At 56.1% G+C, this 17542-nt stretch overlaps 1 protein-coding gene across 3 annotated transcripts in view; it reads right to left on the minus strand.

The window, feature by feature from the left end:
* Positions 1-17542, minus strand: part of PARVB (parvin beta) — a 115102-nt gene that overhangs the window by 20654 nt on the left and 76906 nt on the right. For all 3 annotated transcript variants that reach the window (XM_043440428.1, XM_043440427.1, XM_043440430.1), the window contains exons 5-8: positions 11909-12049; positions 10137-10252; positions 7071-7129; positions 3898-3917 (exon numbers count right to left, since the gene is read on the minus strand). In XM_043440428.1, the coding sequence (XP_043296363.1) occupies positions 3898-3917; positions 7071-7129; positions 10137-10252; positions 11909-12049 (336 nt within the window). The remainder of the gene's footprint in view (positions 1-3897; positions 3918-7070; positions 7130-10136; positions 10253-11908; positions 12050-17542) is intronic.

Below are 17542 nucleotides of genomic sequence, written 5' to 3' on the forward strand. Positions count from 1 at the left end.
GATGAATGAACATGGGGCAGCCCCGCCCCCGGGAAGGGCACAGGCAGTCCAAGAATGGGTACCAATAAAGCCAGAAAGATGCAGGGAGCGGCCGCATCAGCCAGGGCCCCAGTGTCCACCCAGGTTCAACTTCTGACGATGCTCAGCTTACTCCAGACGAAGTAAGCTCTGTCTGAGTCTACATTTTTGAAATCGGAAGGTCTGTCCAAAAGTCCAGAATTTCTGGCTTCTCTTGAAGAAACAAGAGCTGAGGAAACAGTGAACCTCCATCCGCCCTCTCCAACTCCCAGCATGGACAAGCCGCCCGTGGGAGTGGGGGCGCAGACTCCCCTGTTCGCCCCCAGGCACCAACAGTCCCCACCGCACACAGCACAGAGGTGGGGGCGGAGGCAGCCCTTCATCATTCAGTATTCTCGACACTTCCCTCTTTCGTGTGATCCGCCTGGCCCCTGGGGCCCCCCAGCTTGGGGACGTGGACACAGGCCTGGGGTCAGAGGAGCCCCGATGTTTGAGCCGGGGCTCGCTGGAACAAGAAGAGGAGGGTGTTCTGGGCAGAGGGAACAGAAACCCAAGAGTGGGTTCCAGACGGTGTGGCCTTGGTGGGGGTGGGGAGGCTAAGAGGGATGGGTCCCTTGGGGGTGAAAGGAGTGGTGGCGGGTGGAGACCAGGAATGGCGTGATCCAGCTGCAGCATCGGGAGCAACAGGGAGCTGCGAAGGGGAGAGACCAGGGGCTGCAGGGAGTCCTGGAAGAAAAGGAAGACAGCTTCTCCACCCTTCTCTCCAACTTCCTGAAGCCCAGGAGGGGGAGGGGCGCCTGCGGAGGAGAGGCAGCCAGCAAGCCCGTTACCATGGAGATCCGGCTGCAGCTCCCCAGCTCCCCTGGGGAGAGAAGGGCCTCCCATCCACCCCAGCCAGGACAGCAGAGCCCGAAGGAGGTGGTGGGGGGGGGGTCCCAGGGGAGGTGCAGAGAGCCCTCCCACCCCCCACCTCACTCAGAGTGCCAAGGTGAGAAACAGGCTGAGAACTGGGCTCCCTGTGAAGCCTGCACCACCCCCGCGCCCCGTCCCAGGGCAGACATGAGCCACGGAGGGTCTGCCTGGTGTGTTGCGGTGCTCCTGGAACGCGTGTGGTCCAGGGCTGGGGATGCACGTGGGGGACACACGCCCCAGCCCACAGGAGGCTTACAGCTCAAGGCACGTGTGCGTGCTCAGTCGTGTCCCACTCTTTGTGACCCCCATGGACCAGAGCCTGCCAGGCTCCTCTGTCCATGCGATTCTCCAGGCCAGAATCCTGGAGTGGGTTGCCATTTCCTCTCCCAGGGGAGCCTCCCGACCCAGGGATCGAACCTGCATCTCCAACATCAGCAGGCGGATCCTTTACCACTGGGCCAACCGGGAAGTCCATGACTCAAGGAGCCATGTGCCAAAGGCAAGAGGGCAGAGCCAAGCGGGGGTCCCTGATTGTCCAGGTGCCCCCAAAGTGTTCCCAGCAAGCAAAGAGGTGAGTGAAGAGATAATGGAGGGGTGAGGGGGCCAGAGGACAGGCGGTGATTCGGGCAGGGGCATCAAGGAGGGCCTCCCTGGAGGAGGTGAGCCATGGGTAATCTGGAGGGGGAGCATTTCAGGTTGAGGGTACTGTGCGTATAAGAGCTGGAAGGGGGAGTGCGGGGTGGGGGGCTGCTGAAGGTGCACAGGGGGGCCAGGAGGCCAGAGCAGAGAAGAGGGGGTGTTCAAAGGGTGATCTAAGGGGGCCTGGGAAGCCCCTGCAAGGGCTGCAAGGCTTTAGCTTTTGGCAAGCTGGGAGTGAGCAGAGGGAGGGGTTAAGGCGTGCAGAGGAGCCAACTAGAGGGGCCAGTGGGGGGAGGTGATGGGGTCTTGGGGCCGCGGGGTCCGAGGGCTCCCGCAGGAGACGGGCTGGCAGAAGCTGCCACGCGTCAGGGTAACCAGGAGACCCAGAGACCTGCATCAGCAGGAGCAGAGCTGGGGGCGGGCGAGTCGCCTGTCACCCACTAATGGCCTGTTTGTATCTCAGGAGCACGGGCGGTCCCGGACGTAACGAGGGCGACGACTCCAGGCTCTTCAGCCTCTTGGGTGCCCGCCCCCCACCACGCTCAGCCCTCCCCGGGGGCTCTCAGCCGCCATCCAGTCCACCAGACCCCCAAGCGCCCCTCATCAGGGCTGCCAGGGCCTTTCTGGCTGAGCGTCTAGCCCCTTCTAGCATGGGAGGCTGCACAAGGACCCCAGCGGAACTGATTCCCCCCGAAGCCCCCCAGCTAGTCCAGTCCCACTAGTCCTGTCCCCCGCACGGAAGTGGAAACGCACAGGAAGCCAAGGCAATGCTTAAAGATGCTCGGAGGGTCCCACCTGGGTCACCTCTGTCCTCGACAATCCCACCGGCTCTGATCCCCTCCTGCCGAAGGGACAGGGAGCAGACAGCAGGGTGCCCTGCGCCCACCCCTCCGCACGCCCAGGGCAGGGCCAGGCGCCCCCACACTGGCCCTGGAGCTGCACGCCCCAGCCTATTCTGCAGCCTCAGCAACTGAACACAGGAGGATTCCTTTTCACTCCCTTTTTATTTAATGTTTTTTAATAATAAAGACATTAAAAAGAACTCCACTGCTACTTAAAAAAAAAGTTAAGACTGCATTTCCCCAGCACAGCTCAAGGACTACTTAAGGACACTTAAGGACATATAATTGCTGCATTTTCTCTGGTTCAAGACCTCTGGGAACTGAAGAGCCGCTCGTCCTCTTTGTGCCCAAGTGGCAGGGGTGTCTCTGGTCCCCATAATCACTGTGAGGCCACAGAGGCCAAGCTCGGGGTGCCCCCAAGGTGCACCCCTCACCCCAAGGCCCCCACCCGCAGCTAGGGACCGGCTCCGGTGGCCGGCTCACAAGGCATGCAGGAAACTTCTATTTGGTCTCTATTTTCCTCCTAACATCTATGCTCCCCTCTCTGCTCTCTGGAGAACATGGCATTTGGGGAGTGCTGAGGGCTTCTTGATTTGAAATATCACCAAAGCGGGGAGCCTGACTCCAGCTGCCTCTGGCTGTGACTAAGAGCTGGGGGCTTCCCCTCCCGGAGGGCTGAAATGCTGCCATGAGCTGCCCTTGCACCTGCCACCCTTCCCCGAGATGAAGATGGGATGGTGGGGCTCTCAGGGGGCAGGGGACAGCTCTGTGGGAACAGCCACTGAAAACCAACAGAGGAAGAGCCCTGGGCCAAGCAGAGCGAACGTCTGTTATCTCACAAAATCCACCAGCAACCCCGAGGACCCATTTCACAGATGGGGAGCAGCGAGGTGAAGGAGGAGGCCAAAGGTCACCCAGCTGGGACCAGAGTCAAGGCTGCCTGACTCTAAGGTCTGCTAAGCCGGAGATTTTAAGGTGGAAAGCTACGTATGAAAGTACATCCCAGGACTTCCCTGGCAGTCCAGTGGCCAAGACTCTGCGCTCCCGACGCGGGGGTCTCCGATTCCATCCCTGGTCAGAGACCTAGGTCCTGCATGCTGCAACTAAGAGCTCAAATGCCGCAACTAAAGATTCCGCGGGCCGCAACTGAGATCCGGTGCAGCCCAGTAAATTAAATAAATGATCCGTTCGGTAAAAAGTACATCCCATAAGGAACCTCTGAACCTCCGGCTAGCTAATGATGCTCTGTATTCACAGGGACATCCGCCCTCCCCCTTCTCCTGGTTCACCCCCACCCACCACATTTCTCTAACCCCCCGCCCAACCTCCCGACAGCTGAGAAGCAAACCACACGCCAAAACCCACCCTGGGCCCTGCGGCCTCTGAGAGACCGTGTGAACCCTGGGGGTTCCTGGGGTGGCCCCACAGTGCCCGGCGACCTCAGACGCCCCATGCCCTCCCCAACCGCTTCCCCCAAGTTACTTACCAAAGCGCCCCATCATCATCCTGCAAACAAGAGCAGAGAGAAGCGTCAGATGGTCCTCAGAGCTGAGTGAGCCGTGAGGCGGAGGGTGGTGGGGGTGCCCTGCAGGCCCCCAGCTGGCCAGTCGAAGTTATAAAAATGTAAGTCCCACTTGGATAAGTTCTCTCCCGCTCTAATTACAAGCAGGAGGTGCTTATGTGGATTCTAAATGTTTGCACAAGACGGGCAGCAAATAGACATCTCTAAGCCATCCTTTTAATGCCATTTGGGGGGGTGGGGGGTAGCGGGCATTTAATCAAGGGAGTAGTTAACACGGAGAACAATTCAACAGAAAACAGGTCTTCTGGCACCTTGAGCTTAAACTTTAAAATAAAACGATTACAATCCATCAGGTGCTTGGTCGTGTCTGACTCTTGTGACCCCATGGACTGTAGCCCACCAGGTTCCTCTGTCCATGGGATTCTCCAGGCAAGAACACTGGAGTGGGTTGCCATTTCCTTCTCCAGGGGATCTTCCTGACAGTGGGATCGAACCCACGTCTTCTGCACTGTGGGCGGATTCTTTACCACTTGAACCATCAGGGAAGCCTTGAGTTTAATCTTTAAAATAGAAGGGTGCAGACTACCCAGAGGTCACATTCTGGGGAGTGAGGACAACACATTTCCAGGGAAGCGGGAAACTAAAGGTCCTGGAGAAACACAGGCTGGGCCCTGACTCAGGGTGAGAGCTGAAGCCACGAAGGACGGGTGGCTGGGTCCTCCCGGAGGATCTGAGAGCACAAACGCACAGGTGCTTTCTGTGCACCAGCTTCCTGAGAGGCAACGAGACCTCGGCTTCACCCCCAAACCCCTCTAGACTCAAGTCCTTTCCACTTTATTTAACAAGTAGTCTCTAGAGCACCTACTATGCACAGACCATAGAGATATGGAAATAAACACCCCGTGGCCCTGCCGCAGGACCCCTGATGGTGAGAGAGACTCCTAAGCCCACATTTCTACACAGCCCACACACACCAGAAATGAGACATACAGGAGATGCTACGGGAAGTAAAAGGAAGCCAGCCACTCCTGCTTGGCAAACAGGGAGGGTTTCCTGGAGGAGGTGACCCATAGGACAGAGAAACCTGGAGGAGGCTGGGCAGCCTCTGCTGGAAGCCTCTCTCTACCTTGACTTCGGGGCACCCCTCCCCCCCTCCCCCCACCACACTGCCTGAAATTCCCTGAGGGCCACACTGTACTTCCCACAAGGCCCCTGGGCTGGATTTCACATTTCTACGGACACGATCTTTCTTGCCAGCGAGACCGCCACCCCTGGAGGAGTGAAACTGCATCCTCTTAGCTTCTGGGCACCCAGGACCGCAGGCCCTGTGGGTGCTGGTGACCGGTGTCAATCGTTGGGGCCACTCTCCCAGGGGCCGGCTCTGGAGACAAAGCTCCCACTGCCCCCTGCTGCCCTTTCAGGGATCCCTCACCCACTTCGAGACCAGGGAAGATGGACACAGCATCTTCCCATCACTGCAGGCAAGTAAAAGTTAAGGATTTTGAAAGAGGAAATGGGGGAGAGGTGTTTAGACTGATCGGGAGGACCCATGGTCCTCAATGATTCATCCATCTATCTTAGCTCCGTCAGAGGGAGGGCGCCCCCCATCATCAATAGGCCTGGCTGCTCCCGACCCCTTCAATGGGCCATCTGCCTCCTGCCCTCCCATCCAGGGGGACCAGGGACTCGCTGTGACCCACAGAAGACAAGGACACAGCATGCAGGGGGCCAGAGGCCTGCAGCTGCCCTGTCACGCCCTGGGGACCCTGAGGACCTCCGGGAGGAAGCCGGCTCCATGAAAGTGAAGGCCACGGGGAGGGACAGAGGCCTCCACCGGCCAGCGCCAGCCACCAAACTGTCAGCAAACAAAGTGACCGTTTATTTAAGCCCCGAGGTTTGGGGTGGTTATTTACACAACGATGGATAACCAAGACGCTAGCCCGCTCCTGACTACCCACCCCCCAAGCTGCCCTTCTCCTGCTCCCGAAGGGGCCGAGCTGGCTGCTTGAGACCCCTCCCCAGGCCAGGCTCAGCACAGCGTCCCCGTCCCCCCTCCCCTCCCGGGGAACATGAACAGCTGTGCACACATGTCAGGAAACACCCGTCTCTCCCGTCCACCTGACAGCTCCCACACGGGGAGTGGCTTCCTGTGTTGGCCTGATTTCTGAAAGACCATCCATGAATTCATGGCACAGTAATTAATCACTCCCTGAACTGAGCAGGTGGGTGAGCTGAGACGATCAATTTTTAATGTCCTGTTTCATCGGAAACAGCTTTAGTAGGGAGGCACAGAGGCAGTGCATTTTAAAGGTTCTTCATAGGGTGTCTTAAGGCCTCTTACAAACCACACGCAAAATAGATCCATTTGATTTGCTATTTTCAATAGATTTTAAGCTTTTCAGACTTCTTAAAAACTGCCCTCCAGCCTTCTCGAAAAGGCCAGAGATGGCTCAGGACTTTCTCAAAGGAAGTTCTAGTTTAGATGCGTGACTCCCTCCCTCCGATGGAGCTAAGATAGATGGATGAATCAATCAGGACCACGGGTCCCTGGACCAGTCTAAACACCTCTGTCCCATTCCCTCTCTCAACATTCTTAAAGTTCACCTTCCAAAATAAGGAATAACAGTCCACATCTTTGGAGAATAACTTACTTCAAAACATTAAAAAATTTGGACGTCATTAGCATGCCTAACTACAAGGAAGTTCACTGTTACAAATTTCCCCTCATTCTTACAAGAGATTTTGAATGTGATCAATTATATTTTTCTTTATTATTCCCTGTCTCATTCCAGAAAAGATTTACAGCAGCGTAAAGAAGTTTTAATTCATATGCCACAGGTATTGACTCATTTTTCTATTTAGGGAGAAAATAAAAGATATGGGATTTCTCATTTAAACACCAAACCAAACTGCTGTGTTGCCCTTCTTCGACAAGACAAACAAACACACAAAAAAGAAAGCAAAGAACAAAAATCAAAACCAAAAACACTTTGAAGAAAGTGCACGAAAGATGGAAAGCTAGGGTGGACACTTGGAGAAAATTCCATCCCAGGGTCAAAGGTCACATAGAGGAAAATGGCCTCTACATATCTGAGGGTCCCCAGCTGGAGCGGGGCCTGGGTGCGGGGTCCACTTACTCGGTGGTCGTCGTCAGCTCCTCGGTTACGTGGCTGGAGTGCAGCAGGCCTTCCCGTTTCTGAAAACCCCAAAATGGACAAGCAGATCAACATGCGGGGGGGCAGGCAGAGCAGGAGGACATCCCTGGCGGGGTGGCCACAGGGGTGGCCCTTTGGTGGCTGGAACCTGCTCCTCATTACCCTCCCCAAACCCTCTGCTCTCCACACTGTTCTTAATGCAGCTGTGGGGGTCTCAGGAGAGTCACCCCAGCTCCCAAAGGACGCCCTGAAGCTGGGGAGGCAGGCAGCATGAAGGAATATGCATGACATGAGGGAGGCACCAGATTAAATAACACACGTGCACTGGGCTGAACAGGGTCGCCCAGGAGCCGTGTCCATTCAGAGCCTCCGAGTGTCACCTCATTTGGAAACAGGGTCTCTGCAGATGTAATGAGTTAAGATGAGACCGTGACGGACTAGGGTGAGTCCTGGCTGAAGACTGGAGTTCTTATGAGAAGAGAAGAGAGAGACACAGAGGGAAGAGGCCACGTGAGGCGGAGGCAGAGACCGGAGGTGCGTGTCCACACGCCAAGGAAAGCCAAGGGCACCAGCAGGTGCTGGAAAAGGGAAGGAAGGGACCCTCCTTCGCAGGGACCCAGTCGGCGCCCTGATCTGGACTTCAGGCCTCTGTTATGTGAGAGAACAAATGTCTGCTTTTTTCAGCCACTGCTTGGAGGGATTTTGTTCCAGCAGCCCCAAGACATGAGCATCGTGTGTGATACACCTGTCCTGGAGCCTGGCAGGTGCAGAGAGGCGACGATGGTGGTGGAGGGGGAGCCCGTGCGTCCCCTCCTCAGGGGAGAGCTCAGAAGTCTAACCCAACCCCACTGTGAGCTCCTACTTGAACCCCTCCGTGGACAGGGAGCTCGCTTCCTGCTAGACACTTCTCGAGATCCAAGCTCCACGGGCTTTCCTGAGCTCGGCCTCCAGGGAACTCTCACCACTGGATCTAGTGAACGGGGAGTAACCAGCATTGGGCAGCTGTCAGCTTTCCCAAGGCTTCACCCTGGCTGATTCTCAGGAGCGCCCATGGGCGCTGGGGGCGGGGGTGTGTGACTCAGAGACATGTTATCCACTTACTCACACATCAAAGGTGCATCATGCTCTCACTGGACTCTGGACCCAGAGCTGAGTATAAGTCAGACAGACTGAATATGTTGAAGTCTATAGTAGAGACTCTTGAGAACCCCTTGGACTGCAAGGAGATCCAACCAGTCAATCCTAAAGGAAATCAGTCCTGACTATTCTGATGGACTGGTGCTGAAGCTGAAGCTCCAATACTTTGGCCACCTGATGCGAAGAGCTGACTCATTGGAAAAGAGCCTCATGCTGGAAAAGATTGAAGGCGGGAGGAGAAGGGGACGACAGAGGATGAGATGATTGGATGGCATCACCGACTCGATGGATGAAAGTTCAAGCAATACAGGATATAGTGAAGGGAAGCATGGCGTGCTGCAGTCTATGGGGTTGGGAAGAGTTGGACAGGACTCAGCAACTAAACAATAACAACACAGTAGAATCTCAATTTTACGGGGAAAGCGCTGCAGCTCAGGAAAACAAAGTGACCTTCCAAGGCCACGTTGCCAGGTGCAAACGCAGCCTTCCCTCACTCCTTCCCTCCACGAACTGCCACGCTTCTCGCATCTCCCCATATCGTCCCCATATCGACTGGATAATCAGACACGCAGGGAACAGGCCAGGGGCAGCTCTAAGGCCTGAGGCTGGCCAGTCCCCAGGGCCTCCCCTCCTGCTTCATTTCTCTCTGGCCGTGGCCCACAGAATCCTCCCGTGACCTTGGTCAAGGAAGAAAGTGCCAGTGAGTGCCTGCCTGGGCCAGTAAAACATTCTGCAAACCCCAAAGATTTTCTTGGACCGAAGCGCGGGCCTGAAAGGAAATATCCTGGTTACTGAGCTGCAGAGAGTTCGTGGAGCCCGGAGTCTGACGTACATGGGCTTGGGAACCACGTTCTCATGTGTCCTTGGGAAGCCTTTCCCGGCCGACCGCCCCAGAAGAGCATCCAAGATGAGGGCAACAGGCACAGTCCCCTGTCCATCACCACCTCTGACCGCAAACGTTCCCCTTTGGGAAGCAGATGCGGCAGAACAGCAGGTAAGCCTCGCCTGGGGCCCCAAGGGGCATTCTTGCCCATCAGGTCTGGGCCAGGCTGTGGGGGTGATGGAGGGGTCAGATGGCTTCGAAAAACACAGGATCAGCCAGAGCCTTGCAGATCACAGAGACTGTGGGACTGATAAGTTCAAAAACCAGAAGGGAGTGTGGCGCTGGACATCTCCACGAGAGATATCAGGTCCCAAGTATAACCTCAGTGCTCTGGCAGAAGCAGCCGACCCTTGAAGACCCCAGCCTGCTCTCTTCCTCCAGTGTCCCCCACATCAGGGCGACGGCCCAGGACACAGTAGGTGCTTAATACATGTTTGCTGGACAAGACTGCACACGCAAACCCAAGGCAGGGTCTATGCCCTTAAATTCAGAGGAAACCGACATGGAAGGTCCAACTCCAATCAGGCACACCCTGGCGCCCCATTACATTTTTTCAAATGAAGCAAGTGAAATGACCCTCAAAAAGAGATGATGGGGGATGATGGATGTAATTGGCAGTGAACGCAAGAGGCTTTGATTGGGGTACGAGAGTATCTATTTCATTCCTCTGGTCTCAGCCCTCTCCACTGAGTAATAAGCTCATTCAAGAGGCCTGAATTCCAGCTACTTGGCTTTGCACAGAAATGAATGCTCTTTTCAAAAATGTGGAAATTAAACCTCCATGCACTCAAGCCTTTGAATCTGCCTCTCTTGAAATCAATGCCATTGTTCCTGCTCCATCATTTACCTTGAAGCCAGGGCAAGGCATGCATTTTGTCAAGAGGAAAAAAAAAAAAAAATAGAAGGTAGCCTCTTAAGGGAAAAAGAACAAAAAGCAGGCAAACCAGAAGAGGAATGAGAAGGAGTGAGTCTCGGAGCCTCTGAGGAGGAGCCGCGAGCAAGCGGACTGCAAAGCTGACAATACTCACCCGCACGACCACCACTTGCACGGAGACGTGTTCCGGGAGGTGAATCGGGGCCCGGAAGTGCATGGCCAAGGCCACGAGGAGGTGGAGGATAGCCACTAGATTCTTCCCGTGGATCGCTGGCCGGGGAGGCAAGAAGCGAACTGTTTTAGATCATAAGACAGGAACCCCAAGCCCACGTCCCAAAGCCAGTGAAACCAACCCCAAAGGGCCTGCTACAGAGCACAGGGAACTATACTCAGTATTTTGCAATAACCTCTAAGGAAAAAAGGAGGCTTCCCTGATGGCTCAGTGGGTAAAGAATCCGCTTGCAATGCAGGAGACTCAAGAGACGAGAGTCCGATTCCTGGGTCGGGAAGATCCCCTGGAGGAGGGTATGGCAACCCACTCCACTATTCTGGCCTGGAGAATCCCATGGACAGAGAGGCCTGGGGAGGGGGCTACAGTTCATGGGGAGGCAAAGAGTCGCACACGCCTGGAGTAACAGAGCCCGATAAGAAAAAAGAATCTGAAAAAATGTGTACGTGTAACTGAATCACTCTGCCGAACACCTGAAACGAACGCAACACTGGAAATCAACTATACTTCAATTTTTAAAAAGGAAAAGGGGAGAGAAGGCAATGAAGATGCTGAATGCAAATGAGAGCTCAGGAAAACCACGGGCGGAACCACAGGCCACGGAAACATGGAGAGAGCTGAGAAGCAGCCTGTGTGAGTTTGGTTCATGCAGTTCTGGCTTCTCATTTTTTTCTTTCCTGTTGGCCTCAGGTGACTTATGCAACTGCGTTCAAAGGCATGCTGTTCGTAGAAGGAGTGACCGGGTGGTGGGGAAGGGGAGAGCATGAGCAGGAACGTACAGTGGGCACAGGAGACGGGAGAGGCTCCGGGAAAACAGGTCACCTGGCCGCGAACCCACCCACAGCCATGCGCATTCTTATCTGGGCACTTAACGGTCCTTCCTCTGTGCCACCGAGCGTCTCCAACAGGGAACGCCAAGCAGCGCGAACAGACCTTGGGAGTGTTGTACGTTGACTCCCATCCTGCCTGGGGCCCTGGCTGCCAACCCAGCCCCACCAGCTCTTCTGCAGGATGTGGGCCAAGGCGTGGTTATCACCCGCCCTGTGCCAGGCTTCACTGATTCCCTCCCCCCGTCTCACAACCCAGGAGGCAGGTCTGTCCTGGGTCTCCATGCCAAGAAGCCAGAGGAATCGGACGGCAGTCTTGGTCTCACCCAAGCGCAGGGACCCCAGGGCGCCCTGGCTGCCCCGCCCTGGGGGTGAGGCTGGGCGGTGGGCAGCTGGGTCAAGCCCTTTCCAGCCTCTCATGGTCAATGCTCCACTTCTCCGGGTTTATGCTCCGGCCCGAAATACTATGATGCACATGTTCTTAAAGCCAGCACACTCGGTGACATGCTCTGGGGACCAGACTGAACCCCATCCCGAGGTCCTGCCGCGGCAAGTCACCAGTAACACGGCTCACTAGGTGTTGGCGCCCCCAGTATGTGGGGTGGAAGAACCTCTCAGAGCTTCTTCTGTCTTATAACCCAAACCCCCACCCTGGCTCTGGAAGTCTCCCTTGACCAACCAGAAACAACCCCTCTCCACTCTAAAGCCCGGGGACATCAGCAAGGCCCCCGGGAACATCGCCTTGCTCCACTCCTGGCCCCGTCTCTCAGACCCAGACGGTGAGCCGGCCAGACCCGCAGATGAATGACTAGGCGGGAAGCTCGACGGCCAGGCCCCCCAGCTCCCCGCCTGCACCCGCCAGCCGCTTACAGTCCACGTTCCACTGGAGCGGCCGGCTGTGGGGCCGCAGCAGCTCCTGCACCGCCTCTAGCACTGTCTGCAGCTTCTGCTTCTGTCCGATTTCCGACTGGGTCACCTCCGCCACGTTCAGCTTGCAGTCTGCCAGCTTTTCTGCAACGAGAAGGACGAGGACAGTGTCAGGAAAAGCTGGAGGGACTCAGGGCCGCCTGGTCAACCGGCTGTGATGAGGTCTCCCCACCCCCGTCATGGTCGAGTGGATCGGATCACCCCCGGCCGTGGGGCCTGCCAGGATGCTGTGCCGTGGAACTCTGAACTTGCAAGTCACCCCCGTTCCTTAGAAAACCACACCAGCAGGAAAAGGAGGGCTGGGGAGGTCAAGGATTCAAGTGTGGGTGTCCCACCTGGGAACATTTTATGCCCAGACAATCGACAGGATGATTCAGGGTGCGGCTGGGGAGGCGAGGAGGTGACCTGCGGGGATGGGACTGGAGGTGAGGAGGCTGGGCCAGCGGGCTCCCAGGGGGAAGAGGACTTTGATGAGAAAACAGGAAGGCCTCAGATGTGGCCCCTGCCTCCTTGCACCTTGCACGCCCCCCTTCTTCTTTCTCTATTGCTCGGACCTCACGGTGAGAAGGGTTATGTGACATTCAGGTCCCTGAGACTCTTTTCTCACCAAGAGGGAGCAGGAAGCAGTCAGGAGGAGCCGACCAGCATGGTCACGTCTGCTCCAGACTCATTTACAGAGACTAAGCCTTGGGCTTCCCCAGTGGCTCAGCTGGTTAAGAATCTGCCTGCAATGCAGGAGACCTGGGTTCGATGCCTGCGTTGGGAAAATCCCCTGGAGAAGAGAAAGGCTCCCCACTCCAGTGTTCTGGCCTGGAGAATTCCATGGAATGTATAGTCCATGGGGTCACAAAGAGTCGGACACGACTGAGTGACTTTCACTCTCACTAAGCCTCAGCCTTCGAGCCTTCATTCCCTTCCCGGGCGGGGCCAGAGGGACTCCTCACTGCACTCTTGTTGAGGGGCAGGCTAGGATGGCTCCCCAGGCTTCCTGCCTGTTCACTCATTCCCAGACTCGGGGGTTCCCCGATAGGTCTCCTCTGCAAAGCAACAGACAGGACGTCACAGGACATAATGAGATCAGGAACCCGGACGGTGATGAGAAAGTGCTGTGCAGAGAGCCGGACGCGCTGTGAGCCTCGGGCATGGAGGTGCCGGAGGCGGTGGCCCTGACAGGAGGGAGGTGCAAAGGCTGTGGCGTCCAGGCCGGGCACAGGCAGGCCTTCTGTTTGGAGAGCGATCCCCAGCAAGGATCTGTTTAAGGCATCTTCTCCGGACGCCCCTGCTACTTCAACACGGTCTCCCCACATCCTCCCCTCCCTCAACTAGCACAAGAAGCAGCAGTTTAAAAGCCCCCTTCAGGATCCTATGATGACACAGCAATACCTGCTGGAATGAAGGACACACCTTCATTCATTCATTCACTTATAGAACAGTTACTGAGCACCTACTACGTCCAGGCGCCGTCCTAGGGCCGGAGGCAGCACAGACCAGAGAGGACTCTAACGGGGGGTCACGAGGCGGTCAGCCACACCTGAAGGGCATCGGCTTGTGTAGGGCAGGCTGTGCCAGAGGCAAAACAAAGCAGCTCAACAGAGGACGGAGGTGATTCCCATTTACGTGTTTTCATTTCCCCCCATCTGCATCTAATAGGTCTGAGCTGAATAATCCACCGCTGTCTGTCCACATGCGTGCTCACTTGCTCTGTCATGTCGGACTCTCTGTGACTCCCATGGACTCCGCCAGGCTGTAGCCCCCCAGGGTCCTCTGTCCACGGGATTTTCCCAGCAAGAATACTGGAGTGGGTTGCCATTTCCTCCTCCAAGCTGTTCATATGACCCCCCCAACCCCGCTGAAAATACAAAGAAGGTCCCCAGGTGCTCAACAGCCAGGGACAGGACGGAGCAGAGGCCCCTGGGGAAGGAAGTAGGGCTGTAGAGAGCCAGGTGGTCAGAGAGCCTCGCCCACCGGGGAGAGACGGGGAGCCGGGCACTTCTCTGCAGTCCCTTCCAGCCAAACCTGCAGACGGAACGTCCCGGGGGAGGAGAGGCCGTCGATGGACAAGAGGAGGAAAGGGCAGGAGCCTGCTAGAGCTGCCATCACAAAGCACCGCGGGATGAGTGTCTTAAACATGGAGATTACTTCCACGCCGTCCCGGAGGCTAGAAGTCCAAGATCGAGGTGTCAGCAGAGTCAGTCTCCTCTGAGGCTTCTCAAGGATGTCGGCTTGCAGACATCCTCACCTGGCCTTCCCTCTGTGTGTGTCTGCATCCTCATCTCCTCTTCTTAAAAGGACACCAGTCTGAAGGGTTTAGGGCCCACCCCAGTGACCTCATTTTAACTACAAAGATGCTGTCTCCAAATGTAGTCCCATTCTGAGGTCTTATGACTTCAGGGGGGACACAGCTCAGTCGATAACAGAAAACAAGACGATCGGTCAAGCCTGATGCTGCCTGCAGCCATGTCTCAGGAAACGCCCCCATGTGGGAGAGAAGAGGTCCGTGGCTGCCTGTATCACCCGCATCCATCTGCCCACTGATGGGGCTTGCAGGAGCGGCTCAGGCTTTGGCACGGCCAGGACCCCTCTCTCCCGAGCCTGGGAAGAGCCAGAGGAAGACGGGGCGGACTCTCCAGGGGGCAGGAAAACATGGGTGAATACGTGGCTCTGAATACTTATTACAGGAGGAGGCGCCTGCCTTTTCTCCAGGAGGAGGGAGAGCCTGAGTCCGAGCAGGACGGCAGCCAGCCCGGGGGCGCCCCCTCACTGCCCACAGGGGGTCCCCCGGACAACACTGCCCACGCAGGAATGCCACACCCCGGAACCTGCCCTGGCAGATGGTCTGGCAGCTGCTCCCGGAATCCACTCTTAGGGAGAGGGACGCATTGGGGGCCTAGTGGTGACCCACAGTCTGCTCTCTGTCCTCAACTCCCTCCTCCTCCTCCTCCTCTATCCCTCCTCCTCCTCCTCCTCTATCCCTCCTCCTCCTCCTCTATCCCTCCCCCTGGTTCCTCCTCCCTCCTGGCTGGACCCTTCAGAATCCTGTCCTGGCCCCTCCTCTGACCCCTGACCACCCCCCACCGAGGCCCTGTCCCCAGACCTCTTCTCTCTATAGAGTGAGTGACAGTTGCTCAATCATCTCCCACTCTTTGCGACCCCACGGGTTATGCAGTCCATGGAATTCTCCAGGTCAGAATACAGGAGTGAGTAGCCTTTCCCTTCTCCAGGGGATCTTCCCAAGCCAGGGATCGAACCCAGGTCTCCCGCATTGCAGGCGGATTCTTTACCAGCTGAGCCACAAGGGAAGCCCAAGTATACTGGAGTGGGGAGCCTATCCCTTCTCCAGCAGATCTTCCTGACCCAGGGATGGAAGCCAGGTCTCTCACATTGCAGGCGGCTTCTTTACCAAGCCCAGAAATCAGGTTTTGGCCTTGACATTCAGCCAATGTCAAGTTTCAGCTTTCTGTCTTTGGAAAGCAAGGAGCTCAGTGCCTCCATCAGTGTCGCTGCTGGCAGCCCTGGGCCCTAGGGTCATGTGAGCCCGTTGGTTACTACAGAACCTCATCAGTGCAACAGCATCATTAACACGACCCGGCAAGACCTTGCGAAGTTCCGTTAATATCTGGATAGTCTCCTCCATTGTTCTCTTCTTCAAACAAAGCGGTATGTCAAACCACTTGACACACAAGAGATTTTAGAACTGCCTTATCAAGGAGTACTTATGCAAGACAGTCAGAGAGGATGGAACTGCAGCTACTTTGTAATAAAAAGGCTGCCGGAGCCAATGTCGACCTCTTGTCATACATTACAGACAACAAAATGGACGTAGCAGGACTCACGGACAACTTCGGAGCAAGTCCTGCATTTGCTGAGACCAACTGCAGAGGGGACCCAGAGGGTGTGCCTTGAGCAGACGAGGACTCCTTACAGGTTACCTGCTCTCAGATGCGGCTGTGGCCCTACTCCAGGGAGGGCGCTGGCAGCCTTTACCGGCATCTATGGCTGAGATGCGGAGGCACCTTGAGAGCCTGACTCCCAGGATCACATCACTAGATCTAAGGCTTAGGGACACAATTTTTTCAAGTGGCTGGGTGAGTGAAGCCACGGCTGCATGCAAAAAGAATCAGAAATAAAAGAGTGAGTGAGCACCACACTTTTATGTTTGCTTCTGAAAATATTAGAAAGTATCTCTTTGGGGCAGTGAATAAAGCAGCGATTCAAAGGACTATTTCAATAAAGCAGCAGCATCACCAAGTCTTCCACCAATAAAGCAGCAGCCAAGCCTTCAAGTCCAGGAGTCAGGGGGAAGCTAGGGCTTTACATAGAGAAGGGAGGAAGGAAGCTGATGACCCTGGGCAGCTTCACCACCAGTACGATCCTTGTGCAGTCAGCCCAAGACCCACGCCCTCCTCCGTCCTTCTCTGCTGAACGTAAGCGTCTATCATCACAAGTGTCCATTTCAACAGCCTCGAGAGCAATCTAGCACCCGACAGCCCTGAGAACCACTGTACCAACGATACAATATGAAACAACAAAGCTCCAACCAACATTTGTAACAATCAAATTGTGACTCTGGCTAAACAATCTTGACAACATTTCAGATTTGCTCTTACACCAAAGAAGTTCATTCTAAGATGTGGGCTCTCTGCTTAGCCAAACAGAGGTTTAATTCTTGGTGTGGGGCGTCCAGCCAAACACTGAATTTGGACACTCCCTGCGGGTGGGGCCACCCGGTCCCATAGTATCAACCATCTCTGCCCTGCCCGCCTCCAGCCTCTCCCCGCAGCTGGCCTGGGCAGGATGGGCATCTCAGCCAGGGCAGAGGGCACACTGGCCTCCCTATCCCCGCTCCCCTCACTACTCCCGGGGGCTTTCTCATTCACTGGTTGCTCAGGCCATAATCCCGGCCATCAGCTTCTTGCCTCTGGCAGCTTTAACCTCCAAAATATCCTCCGCTTCCATCCCACACCGAGCCACCCCATCCAATGCCCAGGGAGCTGTGACGGCGCTCCGACTGACCCCCACCATCTCCCCCTCCTGACCCTGCTCCCTGCCGTTCTGCACCCAGAAGCCCAAGCGACCTTTTAAAGCACAAACTCCGATCTCATCACGGCCCTGCTCACATCCTCAGGCAGCTTCCTGCCATGTGTGATAAAAGCCTCTGTCCCCCAGGGCACGTGGTCTGTCCACTGCCGCCTCCTGCAGCCTCCTTCCGCTGCTCTTTAAACACTACAGACTCCTCCTCTCTTCAGAGTTGCGGCCAGGAAGTTTCTTTCCTTGCCAACTGGTGCAGAAGTCGGCTGGGATGTCAGCCCCCCTGGGGGCTGCCCCTGACCGCCCAGCCCCTCCAGCCCACCCAGCTCTGACCCCTGTAAACCTCTCCAATTCTCTCCACGGCACTGGGCTGTCTCTCTCTCTCTCTCTCTCTCTCTGTTGTGGCCACACTGTGCAGCTGGTGGGATCTTAGTTCCCAGACCAGGGATGGAACCCACACGCCCTGCAGCGGAAACACGGAGCCCTAATGAGTGGACGTCCGGGGACGTCCCAGGCGTTCTCTTAGAGAACTTGTGTTTTAGGTTGAAC

This window comes from Cervus canadensis, chromosome 21 (genome assembly GCF_019320065.1).
Source record: "Cervus canadensis isolate Bull #8, Minnesota chromosome 21, ASM1932006v1, whole genome shotgun sequence".
NCBI classification, from domain to species: Eukaryota; Metazoa; Chordata; class Mammalia; order Artiodactyla; family Cervidae; genus Cervus; species Cervus canadensis.